Source organism: Aspergillus bombycis, assembly GCF_001792695.1.
Source record: "Aspergillus bombycis strain NRRL26010 chromosome Unknown contig00138, whole genome shotgun sequence".
Lineage (NCBI taxonomy): Eukaryota > Fungi > Ascomycota > Eurotiomycetes > Eurotiales > Aspergillaceae > Aspergillus > Aspergillus bombycis.
Window position 1 is genome coordinate 40,795 of NW_019170140.1, and position 23,090 is coordinate 63,884.

Genomic DNA, 23,090 nt, shown 5'->3' on the forward strand with positions numbered 1-23,090 from the left:
GTATGAAAAAGATAGGGTTTCACTCATAAGATAGACTAATATAATATCTTCTGCCTAAGTACATAAAAGGAGCGAGAGCGTATTGATAAAGAGCAGACCGGCGGCATAATCTTTGCGAGAAAGTCTCACAGACTGGTTCGGGGAATGGTGAGTGTTATTCCACTGTCGATGATAAGCGTGGCTCCATTCGTGTAACTTGCTGCTGAGCTGCACAGGAACACGATAGGATCCGCAACTTCCTCAGGGGATGCAGCTCTTTTCAATGGGGTAATTGCTTTAATAGCAACGTCCAATTCAGGGTGTCGCTTCAAGCTAGCCTCTAACATTGCAGTCTCGGTGTAAAAGGGGGCAACGACGTTCACTCGGATATGGTTCTTGAGGTTGTCAATAGCTAATAGGAGGAGAGCCAGAACGTTAGGTCTAACAATCTTTGCAAGGTGTGGGGAGGACCGCTTACCTGCTGTCTTGGCTATACCTGCTACAGCGTGCTTGGAGGCTGCATATGACAACATCCCAGGTGCCACCATGGTACCATTCACAGAACTAACCACGACAATAGAGCCACGGCCAAGGCTACGCGAAGTACCGTGACGGGCACTCTGGTGCATGCGGGGCTCTTGTTTAGCCATCGCCGCCGAGACGGCTCGCAAGACCAACATTGTGCCTCTAGCATTGACGGCCATTGTCTGGTCATAGACGTCAATCTTGAGATGCTCGGTTGTCGCTCCGGAAATACTACCCATCTGGAAGTTTCATCAGCGTCAGTCTCCATGGACGAAAATTGTCGCTCCCTTCGGTTCTTCTGAACTTACCCCCGCTGAATGTATACAATAATCAATTCTGCCAAATTCTTTCACTGCTACCTCAATCACGTTGTTCACAGCAGCCTCATCAGAGACGTCCACCTGGACTGCCGTGGCGCGAAAATTGGAGTGAGTGGCCCATTTTTGACTCTCCTGGGCGACTGATTCAGCGCCGCTATGGTTCAAATCGGCAAGAATGACACCTTCTACGCCGGCTTGGGCGAGGGCAAAGACCGTCTCCTTGCCGATTCCTGAGGCAGCCTGCCAAATATCTCGTTAGGGAAGGGGGTTCATGGTGACGCTAGGGGAGAGACATACGCCCGTGACAAGCGCAATGCCACTGTCCAGCGTAATGGCCATCGAAGCGGTCGTAGGTTGCACAGGAAACCCTTTAAAAAGATATATGGAGCTATTTGGAGGTAGAAGAAGTTCACTGAAGATCAAAGAAAATAGGGCTGGGAAGAATCGGGACAACTTTTGCTGGGAGAGGGGATATCGGGGAGGGGACATGAAAAGGCATATTAATATTTCAGCCAACCCATAGAAGAGTACTTCTCTGAGCAGGGTTCATCCCAATCCAACTTCATGATATCGTCTTATTGGATACAATGGCCATTATAACCCTAGCAACCAGCCTTTGTTACGTATGCAGCAACAAAGAAAAGAACTCAGGGCTAGCGCTAGCCCTTCGTTGCTATTAGACGGATCTTTCTTAGCACCACAGCTACTACTAGCCCTAATGTATACCCCGGCTTGGCGCTTTCCCACCCTCCCCAGTCCTTCGTCGTCCACCAACTGTTCGCGTACTAAAATATTCCTAGAGGGGCCTCTTGCGGCAGTATAATCCAGTGCTATATTGCATCATGCTAACTCCAGTCGGAAAAAGCTGTCGGCCCACGAATTTGACATGCCTAGACAGGGTAACTAATCACTCATATGATGACCTGTTCCTTCTGCCACATAAGGAACGACGCCAGAACCTGTCCTCCTGCACACCCGGCCAGAATCTTCATCTGCAGGTTGTAGCTCTCCGAGAACACCGTGCGAACTATAATTTGCGCATCTGGCGGTAGCATGGGAACAGCTGCAGCCGAATACAAAACAGAAGGAAGCTGACCATCATCCAATAATCCGCGCAAGTGGGACCGAATAAATCCGTTCGAAACAGAAGTCGCAATGGCTAGAAAGATGGAGCCTCCCATGACCCGGAACTGGGCCACAGCCCCCATAGCGACAGCTGCGTAACAGATAGGGATGTAAGCACTTGTCTAACTCGCCAAGGGATTGTGGGTCCTAAGCTCACCTTTGTCTCGTTCCTCCACCGTAAAAGGGGTCATCAGGATCAATAAACTAATATTGATGCCACATCCGAATCCAGCAATGATCTGATAGCCATACTGGGCGGCGGTGATCGTCAAGGAGGCTGACAGAGTGGAAAGGAGCGCAAATCCCACAACCTGGATGATGGATGCCAGTAGTACAAGGTATACAAGGGGTATCTTAAGAGCCTTGCCCTACAGCAGAAGATAGAGCTGATCCCACCGGGGCAGCGGCCGTAAAAGGAATGAAGCGAATTCCTGCTTGCAGAGGGGATAATCCATTCACGACCTGAAACCTTTGTGGCAGCTGAAAGATAGTGACAAACCAGGTACCACCCAAGAAAATCGAGTTCCTGGCGTTATACATTAGTTCCTGGGATCGCTCTGTCGATTTTAGGAGAACAAGTCACGTACAAAAGCATTCCTATCCAGACCCGGTTATGAACGAATCGCCACGGAAACACGGGCTCGACCTGAGATGAGGCGAGTGTGACTCGCCTTTCCCACGCCAGAAATACGACCCATGCCACACCGGAAATAACGAGCATGACAATGGTAAATGGAGATTTCCATTTCATACTCTTGGTTTGCTTCTTCCAAAGCGGCCACAAGGCACACTGTGCAACCAGAAGCATGCTGGAGCCTAGCATGTCGACCTTGCGAATGACTTCGCGAATATAATCCTGCAATGAAAAGTTTCTCCTTTCGTCTCGCGGTGCGTGATGGTTTGGGAAGCGGTTGGGCAACGCGATAATGAGGATAATGCCCGCCAGAGCCACCGGGGGAATACTGTTTGTGCGAACACTTAGGGGAATAATGCTCTTGATCATTCAGTGAAAAGGTCATTGGCTTACTTGAGAAGAAAAACCCATCGCCACGTCGATGATTCAGAGATGGCTCCGCCGAATATAGGCCCTAGAAGAAGGGAAAGTGCGTATACGATTGCGACCGAGCTCGTATACTTGGCATATTTTTCCGATGGTACCAGCTCCAGAATGATTGCAGCACAGAGAGAATAGTTTCCGGCGCCTCCAATTCCTTGAAATGCACGAAAAATGATCCTGTTGGGTTTTGTTGGCTAATGTGCCATGAAGATGTGAACCCCACGTGCTGAAAGGGCTTACAATTGAACTATGGTTTGCGAGGCACCACATGCACCAGAAAATATCATAAAGATCAAGATGGCTAAAATCAAGGATGACTTTCTCCCGAAAAGATCACTGAACTTGGCAGAGATGACAAGGACCCCTATCCTCCAAGTGTCAGCATAGTAGGTTAGCCGAGGGAAGAAGAGGTCCATTACCAACATATCCAAGCATGTAAGCTGTTATGATCCAGAACACCTTATCCAGGCCTCCAATTTCACGAGTGATGCTAAAGGCGCTTGTATTGACAATAGGTATCTCGAGATTCGTCAGAAAGAGACACATGAAGAGCCTAGAAAACAAGCAAAGTTAACGAAGCCCTAAGGTTTGCGGAGAATTCCCTTACGAGGCAGTGATTAGATGCAACCTAAGGCCTGTGATATATTGGTCCTTGATAGTGCCGCTCGCACCGCAGACAATTGCAGACTTGGCCTCGGTAGGAATATTGGAGCCGTCCATAGTGTGACGGTGAAGAAACGAACATAAGAATCGTTGGATCGAAGGCAGGCACGTAAATATTTCAACTTATAACCAATTAATCTGTCTCTGTTTCCCTGGTAGGTGAAGGTGAGAAGAGAAAGGGAGGTACACTCAACTCCAGAAATATGCCAAGCGGATCATGCACAAAGATGGTGAGAGGAGAATGATCAAAGTAAGGAAGCGAACAGGGAGGGACGATCTTCTTGGAAAAGCAACAAAGAGGGCTAGTTACCACTCGTTGGGTAGTGATAGACTTATAGAACCCCTATTAAGCCCGGGATAAGGATTGTTGGCCATATTTGGCGGCGAAATGATCGCCGTTATCCCTAAATGCTAAGCCAAATTGGCAACAAAAGCAACAAAGAAGGCTGCGTTTATGACTGGGCACGAGGTCCCAGGTTCTCGAAATCCAGTTGCAGCAGCAAAGGCAGCGCAATTAATCAAGAGAACTATAAGCACAGGTGTCGGTGGGCACATACTTGGAATATTATGTTTTTTTCTCCGATGATTGTCGTGAAAAGTGGATTGAAGCTACCAAGGCCGTACTAGCAAGAAGTGACTACGCTCGGTCACCATCATTTTATTCGCACGAGAGATTAAGTTGCAGTGACTATCTCAGCCAATAGCTGTCTTCGTCTGATATGTGTTCCGCTTCAATCATAAAAATACATAATACTGGAGCCAAACCATAAGCTACACCGTATGCCTGCCATCCGTCAAAGAGATAAGTGGATAGTCATCTGAGTGGCTGTCCTTGGTCTGGACAACTTGGCAAGACGTGATAGTTGTCTCACTGGCTATGATTCTGCTGGTTCCTGCACCGGTTTGGTTCCCGAATGATAATGAGGAAAGAAACCCTTGAAGAGATTTGTTCATCTGGGCTATACGGCAGCCCTGTTTCAGGCTGTTGAAAAGCCTGGGCAACACTGGAAGACAGGCAACAACAATTCCTGATGATATCTCTGGTTGTGGCCAAAATCCCACTAGCCAGCTGTAATAGGATATGTTATCCTTGTTTTGCATTAGACGCACGGAGAATGCTAGTCTAACGATAGAAGAAGTACAAGCACTACTGACGTATTAGTCACAATTAATGAAGGGTTGCGAGTTGGAAAGAAAGAAACGAAACCATTGCGTTACATTATACTGAATAAAAAGACTGTCGATGCAGCAAGCTTTTTGCGCAGCGGCATTTGCAGTCTCCAGATTCGTGTTTGCGGTAAGACAAGGATAATCATATCCGAGGCAGCATTCACTGAGCTAGCAATGCAGTTGAGAAGAAACATGTCCATGCAGGACCCATGTGTAATGAGAGGATCCCAGGCCTTGTTGAGTGGACGGCAGGCGAAAATTTCCAGGATACTACCAATCAGATAGTAAACCAAATTAACCCATATCAGCGCATGGCAGGTCCAGAACATAGGGTCGTTCCTTCTAGTAGGCACAAAGATGTCCACGATCTGTAGAAGGATGGACGCTTTTATGAAGAATATGGGTATACCATATATTATCGAACCTGCGTGAAACCACTGCACCAACTGTTAATATCGAAAAGTGAATTGGGGTTCAGGCAAGAAACCAACGTATTGCATTCTTCTAAAATCCTTTAGTCGCAAATTCCACATGTCAACCCCGGGTCCAGCATCGTTTCCCAGCCAAGAGATGACGCATAAGCTCACATAAATCCCCTACAAAAGTTAGTTTGGTCTGTGTCTTTGAATGAAGACAGGGAGTCTCTACCCAGGCCACAATAATGGAGTCTATGGGGTCAGGTTAGCAGCGGCAACGGTGTACTTCGGCGCATTCTTACAATCAGACATGCTGGTCTTGCGGATAACAAATACCCTGGTATAGATGCGCATGGACAAAGCAATGGAGGCGGTGATGCCGCAGATTAGTATAGCCGCCTGTCCAGATATACGTTGATTTGGAGGGTACACAAAGTTGGGCTCCACACCCGGTGGCGGTACGCCAGCAGGGCCTTGGAGTAGGCTTTGCAATTGCTCAGCCGTTATTGATTCCATAATAGTTAGAGGGTCGTAGGATATGGTATCCGTATCATTCTTTTGGGTAGAATGGCCCTGTTATACACATCTGGGGAGTGACCGTGAGATCATGATTGGGCCCGCACCGAAATACCATCCCAGGTTGATATGCATAACCCTAACTAAATTTGTCACCTCAAATTATAACATGTGTCAGCATGTTTCATCAAACCCGCAGAGACGTAGCATCGATGGGAACATAAGCAGTCTTGCATCTTTAGCCTGACGCAGGGGCATGTGCCAAGTACAAGTAGACGCCAAATTGCCGCTTAGAGTCGGTCCGAGACTAGATGCGTTATTTATCCTGACAGGGACATGCATGATGTTCCTCACCTGTTTGATATTCGAAGATCGCCTTGTAATCAGCAAACAAGCACTAATGATGCACAAACCAAGGGTGACACCATCTCGCCATGACAGGAAAGGAAAGCCAGATCCACTTGGATCAACATGGTGCGAAATTTGGAAACGTACCCGGTTATTGTCGCCCATTCCATGCAGGCATTGATTGCATCGCTGGTAGCTAAAGAGGTTCGATAGTTTCCTTTTGCCCGAAAGCAAAGAGCCGGAGGTACTGTGCTATATTTATATCCTTGCTGATGCACAGTCTAGCCCCATATGCCAGTGAGTCGTCTTGAATGGCGCTGCTATCCATATATGTAGAGGGCACTAGTTCAGATCTTGGCTAATATCTTGCTGGTTCAGACTCTGATGCAGGAGGGTACCGGGACCACAGCCCCATGGTTGCTACAGCCGCGCACACGACGACTGGACTTTCCGGGCAAGGCAGGACCAAAAGGCGTATTGTTTTCATCATTGATGCTGATCCCCAGCTGCAAGCAAAATTGGCTCAACAGCTGGTCCATGCTCTCCGATCGGGGCAGACATAATAAGAATCTTTATCATTCAGAGAAATAGCAAGACTTGTGCATAGCTCGTTAGCTGAGAAGTGTATGTAAGGCTACATCTGTCAACCAGTGATGGATCTCGATCCACCAAGAAGTAGAGATAGAATGGTGATTGTATGAGATTGGCTGACTAAATCAATGACATACATAGTTATTCCAAGTTGTGTGTTTTGCATGTGCTTTACTATTAAGCAAGATGTCGGGTTCGTGCCATCGTACCTCCTTGACCCTGTGCCGAACAAACCTGTCATCCATCTTTTTTTTTTTCTTTTCTTTTCTCTTTTTCTGAGGTAGAGAATCTGCACACTTGCTCTCGAGGAATGTAGGGATATGTTGCACCACGTGACCGAGGGAGGAAATGTCAATGGCAATTGCGCTCACTCACATCACCTAAGGATCAAAGAGGATTACGGTGTGCGACCAAACTCGTCCCCGAGTCGCAGGATATTAAACGCCTTCGCTTTACCTGGGCAGTCAAAGACTAGTTCAGAGGCGATATTCTTGTCCCAACGACTCCTACAAAAGAGCTGCACTTACAATACTGTTCTTAAGCTTTCTTGATGGATGAAGTCCAACGGGACCACCAGTACCGACTTTTCCTCCGTCTATTCATGTCAGAAGACATTTTGGATGTCAAAGCTACCAATGACTCCTCTATTACCAACGTTGACGAAGTAGTGAGCAAAAGCCCTAAGTTAAAACGATTTGTTGGTTATAAAGATGCGATTACCAAACCCGTCTTCATCGACAAGAGCGAACAAGGCTTTGTTTTCCGGTTCAAACACAATGAACGAGAACTTTGCCTGAAGTTGGTAGGCCTACGTGACTATCTTCTCTTCGGCGGTCTTTAATAATGGGACACGCAGTTCTATGATTACGAGGACCCGCGGCCATATCACGAAAAGACCATCGCTTTCATCAGCCCTATTGGATTGGAATCACGTGCATTTTCTCGTCTCTGCGACCTGCATGAAAATGGCCACTGGGCGGTGCAGTGTCATGGATGGATGTGTCTAACTGACTCCCAGGTTCAGCAGCTTCGGGGGGCAAGTGGACGGGTGAGAAATGACTGGCGTTGGCATAAGGCCCGCTGGGGTATCGTGAAGGACTTCATCGCCGATGAGCCGCCGAGCTGTCAAGACGAAAGATTCCGGCTAATCATTTCGAATTTCTCGGTTCCAAAACGCGGCCAAATCCTGCCTCGCGATGTCAAGAAGGAAAATTACAGAGGGTACCTGATTGTAGATCTAGGATCTACTGTTACCTTCCCCTTCTATCGTTACTTCGCGAGACAGACTGAGCTCGATGAGTTCTTTGAGGACTTGGACCGAGAATTACATACATGGGACCAGTAGCATGTAGTGGTATCGCGGTCCTCCTTTTGTGGCTTCCGGAATTGTTACAAGATAGTGGTCCCCTTGAGATTAGGGTCTTGTAAGCCATGATTTCATCTAGATTCAGCTTCGTGGAATTGACCCAGCAGGTCTGTTTTTCTATATAAACTCGGCCTCGTCGCGGATTGCTTGCAGATATGATAGAATAGTGTTGTCGTCTGCGTACGGCAAGCTATTAGTCTGGAGCCTTTGCCGCATAGCCCTGAATCCCCACACTATGAGAGCAAATGGTCTGGCCTCTGTCCAGCACTATTGGCAATATGATCGGCATAATCTTCGTCCTATCTAAGGTGGGCAGTGCCCCTCACACTAGCAGTGCCGATCATCGTATAGTCCAATAGACTGACAAAAAACGTATAGCCTAAAATGCCGCTGACCACTTGCTGCCAATCTCATATATAAGCAGTATAGCTCCTGGTAGGCTTCTTCGGTCCACGTCGGCAAACAGCTCGGGGGCGTAGAATCATATACATATCTTTCATACCGAGATTTATTAGTCTTGCCGTATATCCTGTCTTGCATTTTGCTATATCTCAAAGACCGTGATTTCCCAAGGTCATTAGGTCACATGTGAAGGGCAAGCTTTTACCAGAAAGAAGTATTAGAAAGTTCAAAGCGCATATGATGTACCTACGGGTTGGTATTACACGGTGGAGAAATATTCTACAGCTGGGTGATAGCCGAGGACAAGCGGCAGGTGTATGGAGCCGCAATGATGTCCACAATGTTGTGGAGGACTCAGAGGTCACAGCCACGAGCTGCTCCCGGACATCGTCAAGTTAATAACGAGCAATTGTCCGAGTACTTTTTTAGAGAGATAAAGTCTACTGTTGGATCAGTGACGACGCGAGAGGGGGGGAAAGCCTGTTTGGTCGGACTCTAGGAGTTTACCGTACAACAAGACCGATTTAAGCAAATGTACACACGCTCTCCCATCCCTTAAATTCTTTCGGGAAATGGAAACTACAACAATAACGCGCCTCAGCAATATACACAAGCCGCTGTATGAAGTTGGAGCACCGGAGAGAAATAGCAAAAGCATGACATTCATTAAGAACTACCTAGAGATTTCACTAGCTTGAGCCATCCACCGTATGTAGTCAACTGGCTCAGAGCGCCTCAATAGTATACTGGAAGTCATCCAGAAGAAGTGTGATGTTCTCCGTGAATTCCTTGTTCTTCCCAGCCGACTTAATGCGGAAGAACAAGGAATCCACAAGATACAGTTCGTCAAGGTCAACGGACTGCAACGCATTTGTGTTGGTATACTGAACCGAAACGTACTTCATGCTCGCTAGGGTAGCTCCGGTGATCTGAATCTCACACGGAACCGTCTGTTTTGTGTTTCCTTGCTTGACGCTGCAGCCGAGTTTCACGGACTTTCCGCTGAATTTATCCTCCCCCCCGTCCACACTGACATAGCCCCGGACCTTGACGTCGGTGATGTTGGTCATTGGGTAGAACAAGAGCTTGTTTCCGCTGGTGGTCTTGACGTTCGAGGCTTGAACGGAATACCGGCCCACTTGCCAGTCGCCTTCGTACTTCAGGCCCTGGAAGGGGTTGGGCTGGAGGGGGCCCAGAGCGCGATTGTTGAACTACGGGGATTCCAGTCAGTAACGAGACAAGTCTTCACGACTGATCCCAAAAGGTATCTTACCGGGATATTCCAGTCTTTCGCTGCCTCAGTAGGAGCGGCAACAGCTACACTGGCCGCGACCGAAAGGAGGGACAGGAATGAAAACTTCATGTTGAGTTGAGCGAGGATGCCGGAACCCGAGGGGACGAGAAATGAGAATTATTATTTGAGGGTTAGGGATAGTGGTAGGATAAACAAGTACCTGTTGCCCCCTTTATACGACTGCCAGGGCCGAGTGGCCCATTTCGGGCAGGGGCTGGTATTTCCCGCCGCACAGACTGTGGGACCCGGATCTTCAATTGGGTTTATTATGACTAGCGTGCGATTGGGGTACAATGAGGGTGTGATATCCATACGAGAGGAGAATCAGTCTCGGAGCTGTTCGGTACCCCTGCATCGTCACATATCAGAGAAATGGATAGATCAGATGATTGACATTCCGGACACGAAGAATCGCTCGCCCTTGGAGCCCTTGAGAAGAAAAGCAAAACTTGACTGGATTGAAAAGATGTTAAATGATTATCCTCTACCCAGGGAAAAGGCAGCATACTTGTCGATCGGCTCCGTACTTGATGCGGGTACTATTCGGACAGACATATGGCATGGCCAATAAAAATAGAGACATAGCCCTGAGACAATCTTTTAAGACAGCCGAAAGATGTATTGCAGGCCATTGCTTACTTTGGGGAGTCATGGTTGGCTACTTCATTCGCTGAGAGCTCTTGTGTGTTGCAGATTGCGAATGCTGCATCTGCATCCCATGGCAGCAAGGATATTCTTATTAAGACTACTGATATTATAAAAAGACTGGGGAATAGTCAAATGAAAAGGCTATCACTTCTGCATCTGAAGCATATTCAATGTCAATGGTTATGCGACCTTCTCCAGGAGAGGTCTGTATGCTGAAGACTAGCAGAGAACTTGGCCCTGGACATTGGAGACATAGGTAAACTCTTACTCGCAAATACCCTAGTAAAACCACCCTACATCTCGCCAATTTCTGATAAGTTACCTAGAGATCTATCGTCCTCCCTTCTATGCAGGCTGATCATCGTGTACGGATCAGCCATGGAGGGGACTAAGTAGTCATTACCAGCACTCAGCCAACAGTAGAATCCATCTCTTCTGTTCCTATTCCGATGATGTCCCTTCCAGATAGGGAAGCTTGTCTATTAGTACCAAGGGGAGTGTTACGGCACCACCACCAGACATTTGGTGACCATGGCTGCGCGAGAAAGAGGTGCCCGCTTCGCACCAGGGACTCGGTGACGACTCACACTTGGACATGAATAAAGAAATGGGACTCGTACTTAAGATAGATTAATGCTAACTGCACATTTGTTTGCGTCCAGGGATTATGGCTATTGGAAATATGTAATTGCTACTTTCCCAATGAAAGGATCCTGGATCCACGTCCTCCGTAGACATCCGTCACGTCGTGCGCTTTAAGAACTAGCAATCTTCCTCACTATGTAGTGGAGACAAAAATCCCCTCCTCTTCTTCCTCCAAGCCAGTATCCTGCCCCGCGATCCACCAGGTAAAATCTACTTCTTGGCGCTCCCAATCCAGTGCTCCTCGCGGATAATGATCTCTACGACGTGTTCCTGGATTATTTCTTTCGATTCCAGCTTGCACACCACTGCAGCCACCACTGCATCTGAGATCTTGGCCAGGGGCATCAATGCAAAGCTACCTCTCAACCCTCCCGTCGTAGGGACACTTTCGAGCTTGAAGATGAGATCTTGCAAGTCTATCTCGAGTTCAGAAGGTGAAGGATTTATGTGCTCTGCCTGAAGAGGACGATGGATGCAGATAGGCAGTCCCAGGTGCTCCACCGCGTTCGTGATCAAGCGCTCGCTAGCCCATCTTGAAGCCAGATGTCCATCTATCCCGTTGCAAAGGGGCGTCTCATTCATAGGGTTAGATGTCACTCCTCTGCTAGGTCGCCGTAATGGGTTGTGACTTTCGACGGGGTGCTCGCAAGATGTCCGAAGTACTGCACTTGTGTGGATGCGACCCACATGCGGACTCGCTGCCAGACCCTGGAGAATACGTGACCCCGGGCAAACCTGTTGTACCAGGTAAGATAACGGTCAGATCACTGTTAATTCGAGGTAGGGACCCTTGTGTTGATTATCCTCCTGGAGATCATCCACTGACGTGCCCGACTGCCAGTCAATCGGAGCCACAACCTGATAGCGGGCGATCCTCTGTGCCGTACCCCCAAATCTGCCAGCATTGCATCATACGGGGGTCAAAATATTCAGCAGGAAACCGACCGTACGCAGGCCAATGGCGTCGACTCGGCCGGTGTCCACGAACCCAATGCAAACGCCATCCGTGTCTGTAAGTCTTGCAAGCAACGCCCATGGCACGGCCATGTAGAAGTTGTATGGGGCGGTCCGAGATCGCTTGCGCCGAGTTAGACCGCTCTTTACCACAAGCACATCCTTGCAGAGCTGCATCATGCATGTCCCAGACATTTAGGTACAGTTACAGTGCCGGAGTACACCGCAGTTGGAAGGGATTCTCTACATAGGGACTAGTATACTCAAACTAGCGCTCAAATATTGAAACCAAGCGTCATGCAACGCCGGCCCAACGGCCCGCACGGCAATCATACTCTTCCAGCAAACCTGCCTTATGCACCTGGGCACAAACCGCCCCCAGCTGAAGACAGCCAACCTGAGTGTGTCGCCCCTAACTCATGGTTCTCAATTCTTGCTCAACGTAGAACGGACCATGCAGTGATAACACCAACCACCGAAAGGAAAGCAGCCCATCGAGTAAGGCCACGCTTGATATGAGATCTCGCCACCGCATCCATGGCTTTGCCATCATTGATGCGCGGGAATGCGATGTCCTTTGGCACATCCTTGCCAAGTACCTTGCACAGCGGCTCCCAACCCTCCCTCACATCAAAAAACACCAGACGATCCTGGGGCACAACTTCCTTTAACCAGGCAATATGACGGTGATAAATATCCGCCATCGATTCTGGCTCCCCGTATAACCGACGTCGCTGTTTTGGAAATAAGGAAATCCACTCAACGAAATGTCTCATCCCAGGAAGCGGTAGGAGGACGGCTGGAAGGAACCATAACGTCGCCAGGTCGCGGACCTGCATATAACTCTTGAACCAGGCTTCCGGGTCTCGAACGGTACAGATGACCATGGCATCAGGGTACAGTTCAAGAAGTTCTGGGACAAGTTGTGAGCCGGGCACATCGGTGATAGCAGCATATCCGTCTAATGTCTCCTCCAGAAGAGTGAGCGCTTTCTCTCGGTCCTGTGGCACTCCTGTCATGCAGTTCCGCATGATTTTGATCCATGACTTGATTTCCTTTGGCGGCCCCATCGTCACCTGTGTCCCACCATGATAGACCGGTCCTTCCAGAAGGATATTAAGAGCGCTGCTAAAGGATGCCGTCCCCGTCCGAGAGAGACCAGCCCCGATGACTTGGATTTTTGTTCCCTGTTGGGGAGTAGAAGCCTGTTGGCCCATATTGTGAGGTAGGGTATATCGAGGGCTCGAGTCAAGTAGCTAATAGCAATGGTTATCCCGTGGCTGTTTGGAACAATTCAACAGGAGAATAGTGTAGGGAAGACAGTCAGTGCGTTTAAGGGGGGGTTTGTAAGAGATTTATGACTGGCGTGGCTGAGCCAAGCTCGACAGAACATGCACGTTGGTGAGGAGCGTAGAGGAAATAACTCAAAGAAAAATTAGCGGTTCGCTTTCTTTTAATTACTTACTATTCTTGTGCCCCTTGTCTAAGCTACGGATGATCTGCATACACACTGGCATTACTGTCATACCTTGCTGATTAGGGTCCAAGAATCAGCGAATCTATAGGGCTAACGCTCTCCAAGTGGGTTCAGCGTTTATCCAATTGGTCTTTTTTCGCAAACTCCACTGTCTACATTTGCCCCCTTACGTTGTCTCTTTCAAACGGTCAAGTAGGGCTATTCTTGGTTAAATCGGGAGCAAGTAATGTGGCGGATTCAAATCTGTTCTTCTCACAGCTAGAAGTATCATGCAATAAGACTAATAGCGATCAGAAACACTATTTTACCAGCCTAGGTTAATGCACCAGGTAACGGTTTGCTAAAGAGACTGTGACCCTTCGTCTAATTTAAGGTGATATCTCTGTCACAAGCACTTGGTGATACCTCAAAGGCTTTGCAATTGTCATTGGTAGCGCTTGTTACAAAGTAGACCCTTGCTTTTCTTATCTTCTGTACGCTACGTACCGATGAACGCGATATGAGTCACAGCTATAGAGCTCTGGTATCTAATTGTAAAAGCTCCTCGTTGATTCTATTAGTATTCCGAAACTATCAGTTGGTGGAAGGAACCGTATAATGCGTCATCCCTGCGGAATCTTGATTCTATTTCTAGGAAACGAGGCTAGAGTAAGCGGCTGAGTCCGGTTGAAAGCTGTCTTTGTAGCTAGTTATCTATTAGAAGCAATTATGCCTTTTCCAGGGTGACTCTACTTTGTCTAGGCCAGCCGGCAAGCATGGTTTGATTTGGTAGCCATTGTGCGTGATGACAAAACGTCAGGCCTAGCAGGCCGTAGTCTATATTGGTGTATAACCACTACGCAGGCTTCGAATGTTTCCCTCAGCCTCATCTCTCTAAGTACTTGTCATCATACCCGTCACAGGTTCTCGGAATGGTAATACGTGCTCATGCGGTATTTTGTCTCGCCATCGTACTGAGAGAGGTCCTGCAGTGCCTGCAAACCCTCTCGTTGAATGGTGGAACGGATCTCCTGGCTGCGAGGAGTAATCCGGCAGTCAAACGGGTTGGGCCGCATGTTAAGGCCATTGCTATGATACACGGACACTTAGCCATGACATACTAGTAGTCAAGAACGAGAGATTGTCAGAAGCACTTACGTATAATCAAAGATATCCACGGGGATTTCATTTCCGTGCTGGTCCAGCGCCTTTCGAAATTCGAACCCCCATAGCAATCGCGCAATGGTGATGAACGTCCCCTGCTCCGCTAGACCCTGGCCGCTGCACACTCGCCGTCCCCAGCCAAATGTCATGTAGCCCTTTTCGACGGGGAATGGACGACGAACAGGGCTTCCTTCAATATATCGATCCGGATTGAAGCGGTCAGGCTCGGGGAATTCTCGTTCGTGATGGTGGATTGCCCACACATTCCCCTGTACCCAGGTATGTCTAGGGATCAGCCAGCCCTAAGGGAGGTCCACCGTATCAGCACATCGAGACATGAGTGAACAGGAGATTTAAGGACGTGCATGGTACCTTGAAGCGATCATCCTGAATCGGCGCATGCGGCTGCCCCCCGATAATAGCGACCGACCTCCACCGCAGCACCTCTTTCACGAATGCCTTCACATAGGGCAGGTCAGGTTCATCCTCGAACGTCGGACTCCGGTGTGGCCCCACCACCCGGTCAAGCTCTTCCCATACCCTAGGAAGCGTCTCCGGGAAGGCACAACAAGCGAGAACAAAAGTGACAAGCGTGGAGCTAGATGTGTCGCTGCCTGCCCCGAACAGATTGCCCGAGAGCGAGGAGATCTCCATTTTGGTAAGGTTATGCTTCGGCGCTTCTTCAAAGAGTTTCCGTGCGTAGCAGTGCCTTGCCTCTGGATCACTAGCGACCTCTTCTGCTAGCGCGTAGAAAAAGGGCCTGCCGCGTCCTTGTCCATTGCCCAACCCGTGCTTCCAGGGCGCCATCCAGTTAGGGAATCTGGCGAGAACTAGACCGTGGTTAACTGACGGCACGGATGTTATAACGTCTGATAGAAGACTAACAAGGAAACGATTCCATCAACATGGGAAACGACTTCCCCGGCACATTCAGCTCCGCCGCCCGCTGCATCACCGCAATCACCTCCGTGATAATCGGGTCCGTATATGCGGACACACGTCGGCCAAACCCGATGATTGAGACTACACTCGTCGCGTACCTGTCGAAATGGCTCACATACTCCTTGGGTTCGTGCAAGAGGTCCAAAGCAACGACCTTGCTCTCATCGTTCTGGAACCCGCGGTAGTTGCGCACTTGCTGTAGCCCGACGCCCATATGTGTTAGTTTCCTGTGCAGCCGCCACCGATCTCCATAGTACATGTTGACCATGTTAGACTGGCCAGCGCCGAGCTCGCTAAAGACGACCATCCGTGGGCGGGAGGCATAGATCGCAGCTCGCTTGTTGAGGAGCTCGTTGGCTGCCCAGGCGTCGCAGATCCAGATTGTTGGTCGCCGGCCGGTCCAGAACGTGATCATGGGTGTGTTGTATTCCCTAGCCAGTTTTTCAAAGTAGATCCATGGCTTTTGGTCCGGTAGGAGATGTGTATTTCCGATTAAGGGTAGCGGAAATGGGCCTGGTGGCTGTAGTCAAGTGTTAGCGCAGCTATTGGGCTGTTCATCTGATGCTGGCAGGAGCTTGCCATTTGCAAATGGAGATATATCATATATCCATAGTCTACGATCAAGAACAGCCCCAGAATTGCCATTACCAGAGGTAATACTGTGGCGAGAGTTACTTTGCTCCATCCAGGATGACTGAGCATGTACTCACCCTGGATGAGAGCAAAGAGTTGCTCAATCCTTTCGACTATCATGGTTCTTCGGCGGCGATATGGGAATCGGGAGCTACTATGGTAGCTACTTCAACTAGCGATGTACATATACTTGCGGTTCCCCACTTCACCCCCTTCGGATAAGAGTATATACTGCGATCATGATGACAGTCCCCTGCGGGGTATCGCCGTCTAAGCTCGTTGTGAAATCGACATGGCGATTGGGACTCCAAAGTGGCGGCACATGTGGCGGGAATCCGGCTACTGCTGAACGTACCCCACATCCTGCGCTGCTTGCAGAAGTCTGGGGAAAGGATTGGTATAGCCTCACGTTATGGGCAGTAATTGTAGTCCCAGAGCTGTCGTTATCTTGCTTCTCTGTTGTGTGTTGGGATTTGCAGTCATAGAAAAAAGACACCATGATCAGCCACATCACAATGTGTCTATGTTCAGGTTAACATAATGCCCTTGCTTGATTGATATCCTCCTATCTGTCGATCAACCCTAATCTATTCCACCCGCTACGGCAGATGTTCGGAGCGCATTTGCGGGGCTTGTGGGGTAATTCCAGCCGATCTCTGAGAAGAAGGACATTTGCGTGATCTCGATAAATGATCCGACTGAGTCATGGGCATCCCAAAAGACCGCTATCGCCGGGGACCTCGGAGTCAGACACTGGTGAATGACTTTCAAGTTCTCGGCAGAGTCTTTTATAGCCGGAGCTACGAATCGATATGTGGGGATACACCTTGAAAAGGAAGTGGCGCTGCCCTCTGGCCTGGAGACCGTGGCTGATATTGCAATTCTCTCTCGTAAATATAGTAAAGGCTTGCCTTTCGGAACCATCATGGCAGAGCTTAGTATATCCACGACAACGTTATGGCAGAACCGAAAATGCCTGTTCCTCTGCTCTCTGGTCTCGATGGCCAACCTGCAATATGGATTTGACCTGGCTGCCATTGGATCTCTCCAGGCTATGCCGGGCTTCCTCAAAGTATTCGGATACGCAGATCCAGGCTCTGATACAGGATATGCAATTGACGTGAGATTATATCTCCTCTTTCAGAGCAACGCACACACACACAAGCTAACAGACACCCAATGCACGTAGAGCACAGTACAACAGCTGATAACATCGCTCCTCACCCTGGGCTCCTTCGTCTCTTCTCTGGTAGCAGGCCTCTTCTCAGCCTACCTAGGCCGCCGGCATGCCCTGTGGCTCGCGTGCATCGTCAACGCCATCGCATGCGCCATCCAAATAGGCGCCCCTTCGGCAGGACCGCTATACGTTGGACGACTACTGCTAGGATTCGCGAATGGGTTCCTGGTTACATTCTCCAACATCTACACTGCAGAGGCATCACCGGCCCATCTGCGCGGCGTGATGGTTGCTCTGTTCGCGTACTGGGTGAACATCGGTAGTATTCTTGGCGCTGCGGTGGACAACAAGACGAAGGAGAGGATGGACCGCCTTTCATATCGGATTCCCTTGGCCTGTCTATACATCGTCCCCACGTTTCTCTTCATGGCGTTGTTCTTCGTCCCCGAGAGTCCGCGGTGGCTTCTCCATCGGGGTAAAGTCCCAGCGGCGAGACAAGCGCTTGAACAGCTTCGCGGCACCAGCTACGCTACCCTCCGTGCATCATCCAGCGGTGACGAAAGTGGCGACGAGACGGCCCCATCTCTTCTAGAACTAGAATGGGCGGAGATGATCAAGGGCGTCGAGGAAGAAAGACGCGAGCAGGGTACCGTTACAGCGTTAGACATGTTCCGGGGTGAGTTGCACCATTCATTCCCTTCCATCCATCTCGAAAGAAACAGACACCCTTACATACACAAACGGAAACAGGGATCGATCTCCGCCGCACAATCCTCTGCTACTGCATGATCGGCTGCCAATCGGCGTCCGGCGTGTGGTTCCTCATCGGCTACCAAACGTACTTCTTCACCGTCTCCGGGATCACCAAAGCCTTCGAGTTCTCGATCATGAACACCTGCTTCGGCTTCCTGGGCGTCAACATCGGCATGTACGCCATCCGCAACTGGCTCGGCCGGCGCGCAATCCTCATGCTGGGCGCCATCGCCTGCGGACTCTGCCAACTCGGAAGCGCCATCGCCGCCACCGTGAGCTCCAACTCTCTCCCTACCGGTCAGGCCCTGGTAGCCTTCACGGCGCCGTTCATGTTCTTTTACAACGGCTGCGTGGGTGCCGCGAGCTACCCCGTCGCGACGGAGCTGGTCAGCTCGAGACTGCGCGCGTGGACCGTCGGCACGGCCACGTCGCTGGGCTACCTGCTGGCTTGGTTGGTGAACTTCTGTACGCCGTACTTTATTAACCCGGAGCATTTGAATTGGGTGAGTTTGTCTGTCTCCTTCCTGGGTTCGCTGTTTCTCGGGCTCGAAACTCACACGGATTTGGTATGTAGGGCGCCCGCTACGGCTATATCTGGGCTGCGTCCAACCTGGCCTGTGTCGTCTTCTTCTACTTCTTTATCCCCGAGATGAAGGGTCGCTCCCTGGAGGAGTTGGATGAGATCTTCGCTGCCGGGGTCTCGGCTCGCAAGTTCGCGTCCTATCAGTGTCTTATTGGGGAGGCGGCTAGAATTGATGCTGTCAATGCGCAGGGTCATAAACATACCTTGGATATGTAGTCTAGGGTGGATATGGGAGTATATTCGGTTGCATATCTGTGCTGTGGTTGATTTTAGACGACCGTTCTACTATCGCTATGTTGGGTAGTCGCTTCGCGAGACAGGATCATAACTAGACCTATATGTGCATATCCAAACCACCATGGGAGGAGCAGAAAAGAGTAAAGTAACCCGCGTGGGAAACTCCTCCAATTGTTTGCCAATTCAAAGGTCCAGAACTAGAGAAGTGAGTCTGGTCTGCAGGTGGTTCATTCAGGCTCGCGAGAGCTGCATCCCTTACAGCTGCAGAGATGTAAGTGATGTGATGTGTCACTTCATCTCGGATCCTGCAGAATAAGTGCTGGTATTGTGAGCCAATGACACATGGATAAGCTGAAGATCAGGACGAACTGATGCATCTTAAACTTCGCATAATTATGAATGACACGCGTTCATTGGATATACGACAAGACCCAAAGATGATTCGCTCATAGCATAAAATGATCAATGCGTCCATGACACTTCGTACCAGAAAAAGTACGCCCATGAACCGGTTTTCTGCCCCATAAGTCTCTTTCTTCGATAACCTAATAAGACTCTTTTCTGGCCTTACTCCGCGACCGGGGATATTCTCGTTTTCCTTCTTGTCTGCGCGAAGCTCTATACACAGCAGAAAGCAGCCGGACAAAAGGCTGTACACCCACCATGGTCTCTATACTTCTACTTCTCACAGTTAGCCTTGTTGGGTTATATCTCGTTCGATCTCTCTTGGGCAAAAAGCAGTCTCTGGGAGTCTTACCACCAGGTCCTCCCCGAAAACCAATAATCGGCAACCTAACGGACCTGCCATCCCACGATGTGCGTGATTGGGAATACTGGCTGAAGCACAAAGACCTCTACGGTAGATGCGACACATGTAAATGCCCGCCCTCTTCGGGCAGATAGTAACATTGAACAGGTCCAATTAGCTCATTGAGCATATTCAGCGACAATATCGTCATCCTCAATGACGCCCGCTTCGCACGAGAAATTCTCGAAAAGCGCTCTTCCATCTGGTCCTCCAGACCTAGTTGGAACTTCGGTAAAATGTTTGCCTTCATCTTGACTGACATCCTTGCACGCGGCAATGGCTGACACCCGCCTAGGGCCGGTTGGGGTCAGATTCTAGGCACCTTGGAATATTCCGATCCTTCGTTTAAGGACATGCGGAAGGCCTTGGGCCATCAGATTGGGTCGAGGACGGCTGTGTCTCGATTCAACGCGGTGCAGAGTCTTGAGGTTCGTCGGTTCCTACTTCGCGTGCTGGAGGACCCGGATAACCTCCTTCAGCATATACGCAAGTATGGTTTGCGCTGTCCTGTCCGAGGTCATAAGTATGTCTACTGACAAAGCCGCTAGAGAGGCCGGTGCTATTGTTTTAAAAGTCGCATATGGCTATACGATTGAGCCACATGGGCATGACCCCCTCGTTGACCTCGCTGATGATGCTATGGCTACTTTTGGGTTGGCGATTCTTCCCGGGACGTGGGCAGTGGATTTTATTCCCATCTGTAAGTGGACGGGCGTAACATCTCTTGGCAATGCTGGAGTTGACTTATATATCAGTGAAACACGTACCTACATGGTTTCCGGGGGCTCAGTTTGCACGAATGGCCAAGCAATTCCGAAAGAGTGTTGCGGCTTTCAGCGATGTGCCCTATGCATTTGTGAAACATAAACTGGCTCAGCAAGACGTTGAGCCCTCTTTTGTCGCCGGGTTACTCCAGAATAATAAGAACCAGCCTGGGTCCGGGTCGTATGAAGAAACGGTGATAAAGTGGGCTGCTGCGTCGCTCTATGGTGGGGGATCTGATACGGTATGTATATATTCCTGCCCCATTGCACGCCAACTAACGCTGACTGATGCCAGACTGTATCCGCCATGTCTAGTTTCTTCCTTGTGATGGCGCTCTTCCCCGAGGCCCAACGGAAGGCGCAAGCGGAAATTGATCGTGTGGTAGGGCCAGACCGTCTACCTAGTTTCCAGGATCGTGAGAATCTCCCGTATATCAATGCCATGGTCAAAGAAATCCTGCGGTGGCATCCAGTGCTCCCAATGGGTACCGCGCACACTTCCGTTCAGGACGACAGGTATGAAGGGTATACATTTCCAAAAGGGACTCTGATGGTCCCGAATGTCTGGTGCGTCTCGTCCTGTTTGCGGTACCTACTCTATAAACATCGCCTCAATCCTTTTGTTCAAATGAGTACCCAATTGAACACGACAAGCTGTTCTTGGGAGACAAATCAAGTTGCGCATAGTCAGCCATTTCCACTAACTTCATTCAGGGCTTTTACGCACGACCCCAGTACCTACCCAGATCCTCACGCCTTTAAGCCAGAACGCTTCCTAAGCTACGAAGGACACGACCCAGAGGCCAATCCGTATTACTTTGTCTTCGGGTTCGGCCGCCGTGTATGTCCAGGCCGCACACTAGCCGATGCGAACCTGTATATCTCCATTGCTCAATCGGTGGCAGCCTTTGCCATCACTAAGCCGACTCAAAATGGCAAGGAGGTTAACCTACGGGCCGAATATCAAGCGAGTGCGATCAGTCACCCGATGCCATACAAGGTTACGATCACGCCGCGTAGCCCGCGGTATGAGGCGCTCATTCGGGCTGTGGAAACCCAACATCCGTGGGAAAAGAGCCATGCTGAAGAACTTACGGAGATAGGTCGGTGATGCTTAACGTGGGTATTGGGGTTCTTTGAAGAATGGAGACTTTTTTTTCTTTTGGCTTCTCCTTTCATATCTTGGAGGTATGGTGCCGTTCATGGTTCTCATTCGGGAACATTATATTCTGCACGGTGTCTCCACTAAAATACGGATGGTGTTCCATGGTCCCAGAGGACCTGTCACAAATCGAAACCGGTGCCTTAATAAGTGATTTGAGCTTTGGAATGAGCATGTATGCGGGGTCGAGGAACAACACGGGGCCTAGATGTGACCACCAGAAGACATACTTTGGCGCAAACCAACCCAGGAAAAAAGAGGCGTAGCGACACTCAGAAAGTATCCCTCGAGGCGGTTGGAAAGATTAGGGGAGAAAAAAATATGGAGATGCGGGGAATTGAACCCCGGACCTTTCACATGCTAAGCGAACATTATACCACTAAACCACATCCCCAATTCGATGTAAGGAGGCTATTTAAAGTGTTGAATGATGCATTTCCAACGGTCAGGTCAATTCCGAAGCCGCGGACTTGCACATTCCAGGCCAGATTCCAAGAATGCGGTCAACATCCAGAGTTCAGCTAATGCGGCGACCCACGTGGACAGGGAGATAATCTCGTTGAGATATTTGTTCCAGACCGTCCAGCGAGGTATGTGGTGTGATATTCCCGACCGCCTGTTCACGGACAATAGACACCGAGTTGGTGATGGGGGCCGAGCATCACGGAGGAGACTCCGGAAATATATTGTTGTCTGACATGATGCAGGTTGTTGCATACACTTTCCCACCGACCCCATAAACTCTGCCGTCTATGTTGGCGGACGACAAGGCAAGTTTACCTTCTGTCAGACCGACTAAACTTGCCGGGATTCTCCCGTAGAAGTTTAATTATAGCATTGAGTGGAGTGCGATCATCGTTCAAAACATCACTGCCTGATATCGTGGCTGTGGAAATTAGTAGACGTATGCAGCTGAGACAGGCAACCGAATTTCAACTCTGAGCGGACACGGATTTCCGAGCGCATTTCCCACCGCGATTGAGATACCGGGCTGATCAATCTGGGTGACCGGATTCGAGATGGAGTCGTTGAGCTGTGAGACCTACAGTGACAGCTCACGAGGTGGAGGAGAGCATGCATCGCTCGTCGTGCTGTGAAGCCAGAAAACGGAGTCCATGTATTAAGGTATGCAGCCCACATTTCAAGGTGGAGACCTGCTGTGGGCACTGCGACACTCGGCAGGAATGCTGTATGGTCTCACGACGGCTCGGGCGCTAAGTGTGCGCCTGACGATGACGATGACAAGGAATTTGGTTTGCAAAGTGGATTCATGTTCTGGTGAAATTGAGCGTGGCTGGATATACGATGCAAATACAAGTGTGAGGCCTGTTGCGTCAAAAACTCTGAAACGATGGAAAATCCAGTTGTATCGGAAACAGCGACCGATAAATA

The 23,090-nt window shown here is 49.6% G+C and overlaps 9 protein-coding genes across 9 annotated transcripts; 3 read left to right on the forward strand and 6 right to left on the reverse strand.

The window, feature by feature from the left end:
* Positions 1–125: 125 nt before the first annotated feature.
* Positions 126–1,163, reverse strand: ABOM_010662 (SDR family NAD(P)-dependent oxidoreductase; the record flags this gene model as incomplete). Its single annotated transcript, XM_022537790.1, has 4 exons — positions 126–391; positions 458–743; positions 813–1,064; positions 1,122–1,163. 4 exons carry the CDS (start codon positions 1,161–1,163, stop codon positions 126–128), a joined length of 846 nt encoding a protein of 281 aa, XP_022384304.1.
* A 572-nt stretch (positions 1,164–1,735) lies between these two features.
* ABOM_010663 (uncharacterized protein) lies at positions 1,736–3,726 on the reverse strand (the record flags this gene model as incomplete). The annotated part of the gene is made up of 8 exons (XM_022537791.1): positions 1,736–2,040; positions 2,107–2,260; positions 2,322–2,475; positions 2,537–2,911; positions 2,977–3,183; positions 3,247–3,370; positions 3,426–3,559; positions 3,614–3,726. The coding sequence occupies 8 exons, from the start codon at positions 3,724–3,726 to the stop codon at positions 1,736–1,738; spliced, it is 1,566 nt and encodes a 521-aa protein (XP_022384305.1).
* Positions 3,727–4,883: 1,157 nt separating this feature from the next.
* Positions 4,884–5,771, reverse strand: ABOM_010664 (uncharacterized protein; the record flags this gene model as incomplete). Its single annotated transcript, XM_022537792.1, has 4 exons — positions 4,884–5,276; positions 5,331–5,435; positions 5,488–5,507; positions 5,558–5,771. 4 exons carry the CDS (start codon positions 5,769–5,771, stop codon positions 4,884–4,886), a joined length of 732 nt encoding a protein of 243 aa, XP_022384302.1.
* A 1,489-nt stretch (positions 5,772–7,260) lies between these two features.
* Positions 7,261–8,055, forward strand: ABOM_010665 (uncharacterized protein; the record flags this gene model as incomplete). The annotated part of the gene is made up of 2 exons (XM_022537793.1): positions 7,261–7,512; positions 7,567–8,055. 2 exons carry the CDS (start codon positions 7,261–7,263, stop codon positions 8,053–8,055), a joined length of 741 nt encoding a protein of 246 aa, XP_022384303.1.
* Positions 8,056–9,203: 1,148 nt separating this feature from the next.
* ABOM_010666 (uncharacterized protein) lies at positions 9,204–9,841 on the reverse strand (the record flags this gene model as incomplete). The annotated part of the gene is made up of 2 exons (XM_022537794.1): positions 9,204–9,689; positions 9,752–9,841. The coding sequence occupies 2 exons, from the start codon at positions 9,839–9,841 to the stop codon at positions 9,204–9,206; spliced, it is 576 nt and encodes a 191-aa protein (XP_022384300.1).
* Positions 9,842–12,456: 2,615 nt separating this feature from the next.
* ABOM_010667 (sulfotransferase family protein) lies at positions 12,457–13,236 on the reverse strand (the record flags this gene model as incomplete). The annotated part of the gene is made up of 1 exon (XM_022537795.1): positions 12,457–13,236. The coding sequence occupies one exon, from the start codon at positions 13,234–13,236 to the stop codon at positions 12,457–12,459; it is 780 nt and encodes a 259-aa protein (XP_022384301.1).
* Positions 13,237–14,392: 1,156 nt separating this feature from the next.
* Positions 14,393–16,334, reverse strand: ABOM_010668 (cytochrome P450; the record flags this gene model as incomplete). Its single annotated transcript, XM_022537796.1, has 5 exons — positions 14,393–14,564; positions 14,634–14,941; positions 15,012–15,469; positions 15,525–16,101; positions 16,200–16,334. 5 exons carry the CDS (start codon positions 16,332–16,334, stop codon positions 14,393–14,395), a joined length of 1,650 nt encoding a protein of 549 aa, XP_022384298.1.
* An 805-nt stretch (positions 16,335–17,139) lies between these two features.
* ABOM_010669 (uncharacterized protein) lies at positions 17,140–18,943 on the forward strand (the record flags this gene model as incomplete). The annotated part of the gene is made up of 4 exons (XM_022537797.1): positions 17,140–17,334; positions 17,404–18,067; positions 18,142–18,647; positions 18,719–18,943. 4 exons carry the CDS (start codon positions 17,140–17,142, stop codon positions 18,941–18,943), a joined length of 1,590 nt encoding a protein of 529 aa, XP_022384299.1.
* A 684-nt stretch (positions 18,944–19,627) lies between these two features.
* ABOM_010670 (cytochrome P450) lies at positions 19,628–21,647 on the forward strand (the record flags this gene model as incomplete). The annotated part of the gene is made up of 7 exons (XM_022537798.1): positions 19,628–19,823; positions 19,881–20,010; positions 20,068–20,262; positions 20,321–20,472; positions 20,528–20,778; positions 20,832–21,052; positions 21,251–21,647. 7 exons carry the CDS (start codon positions 19,628–19,630, stop codon positions 21,645–21,647), a joined length of 1,542 nt encoding a protein of 513 aa, XP_022384319.1.
* Between the last annotated feature and the right edge of the window lie 1,443 nt (positions 21,648–23,090).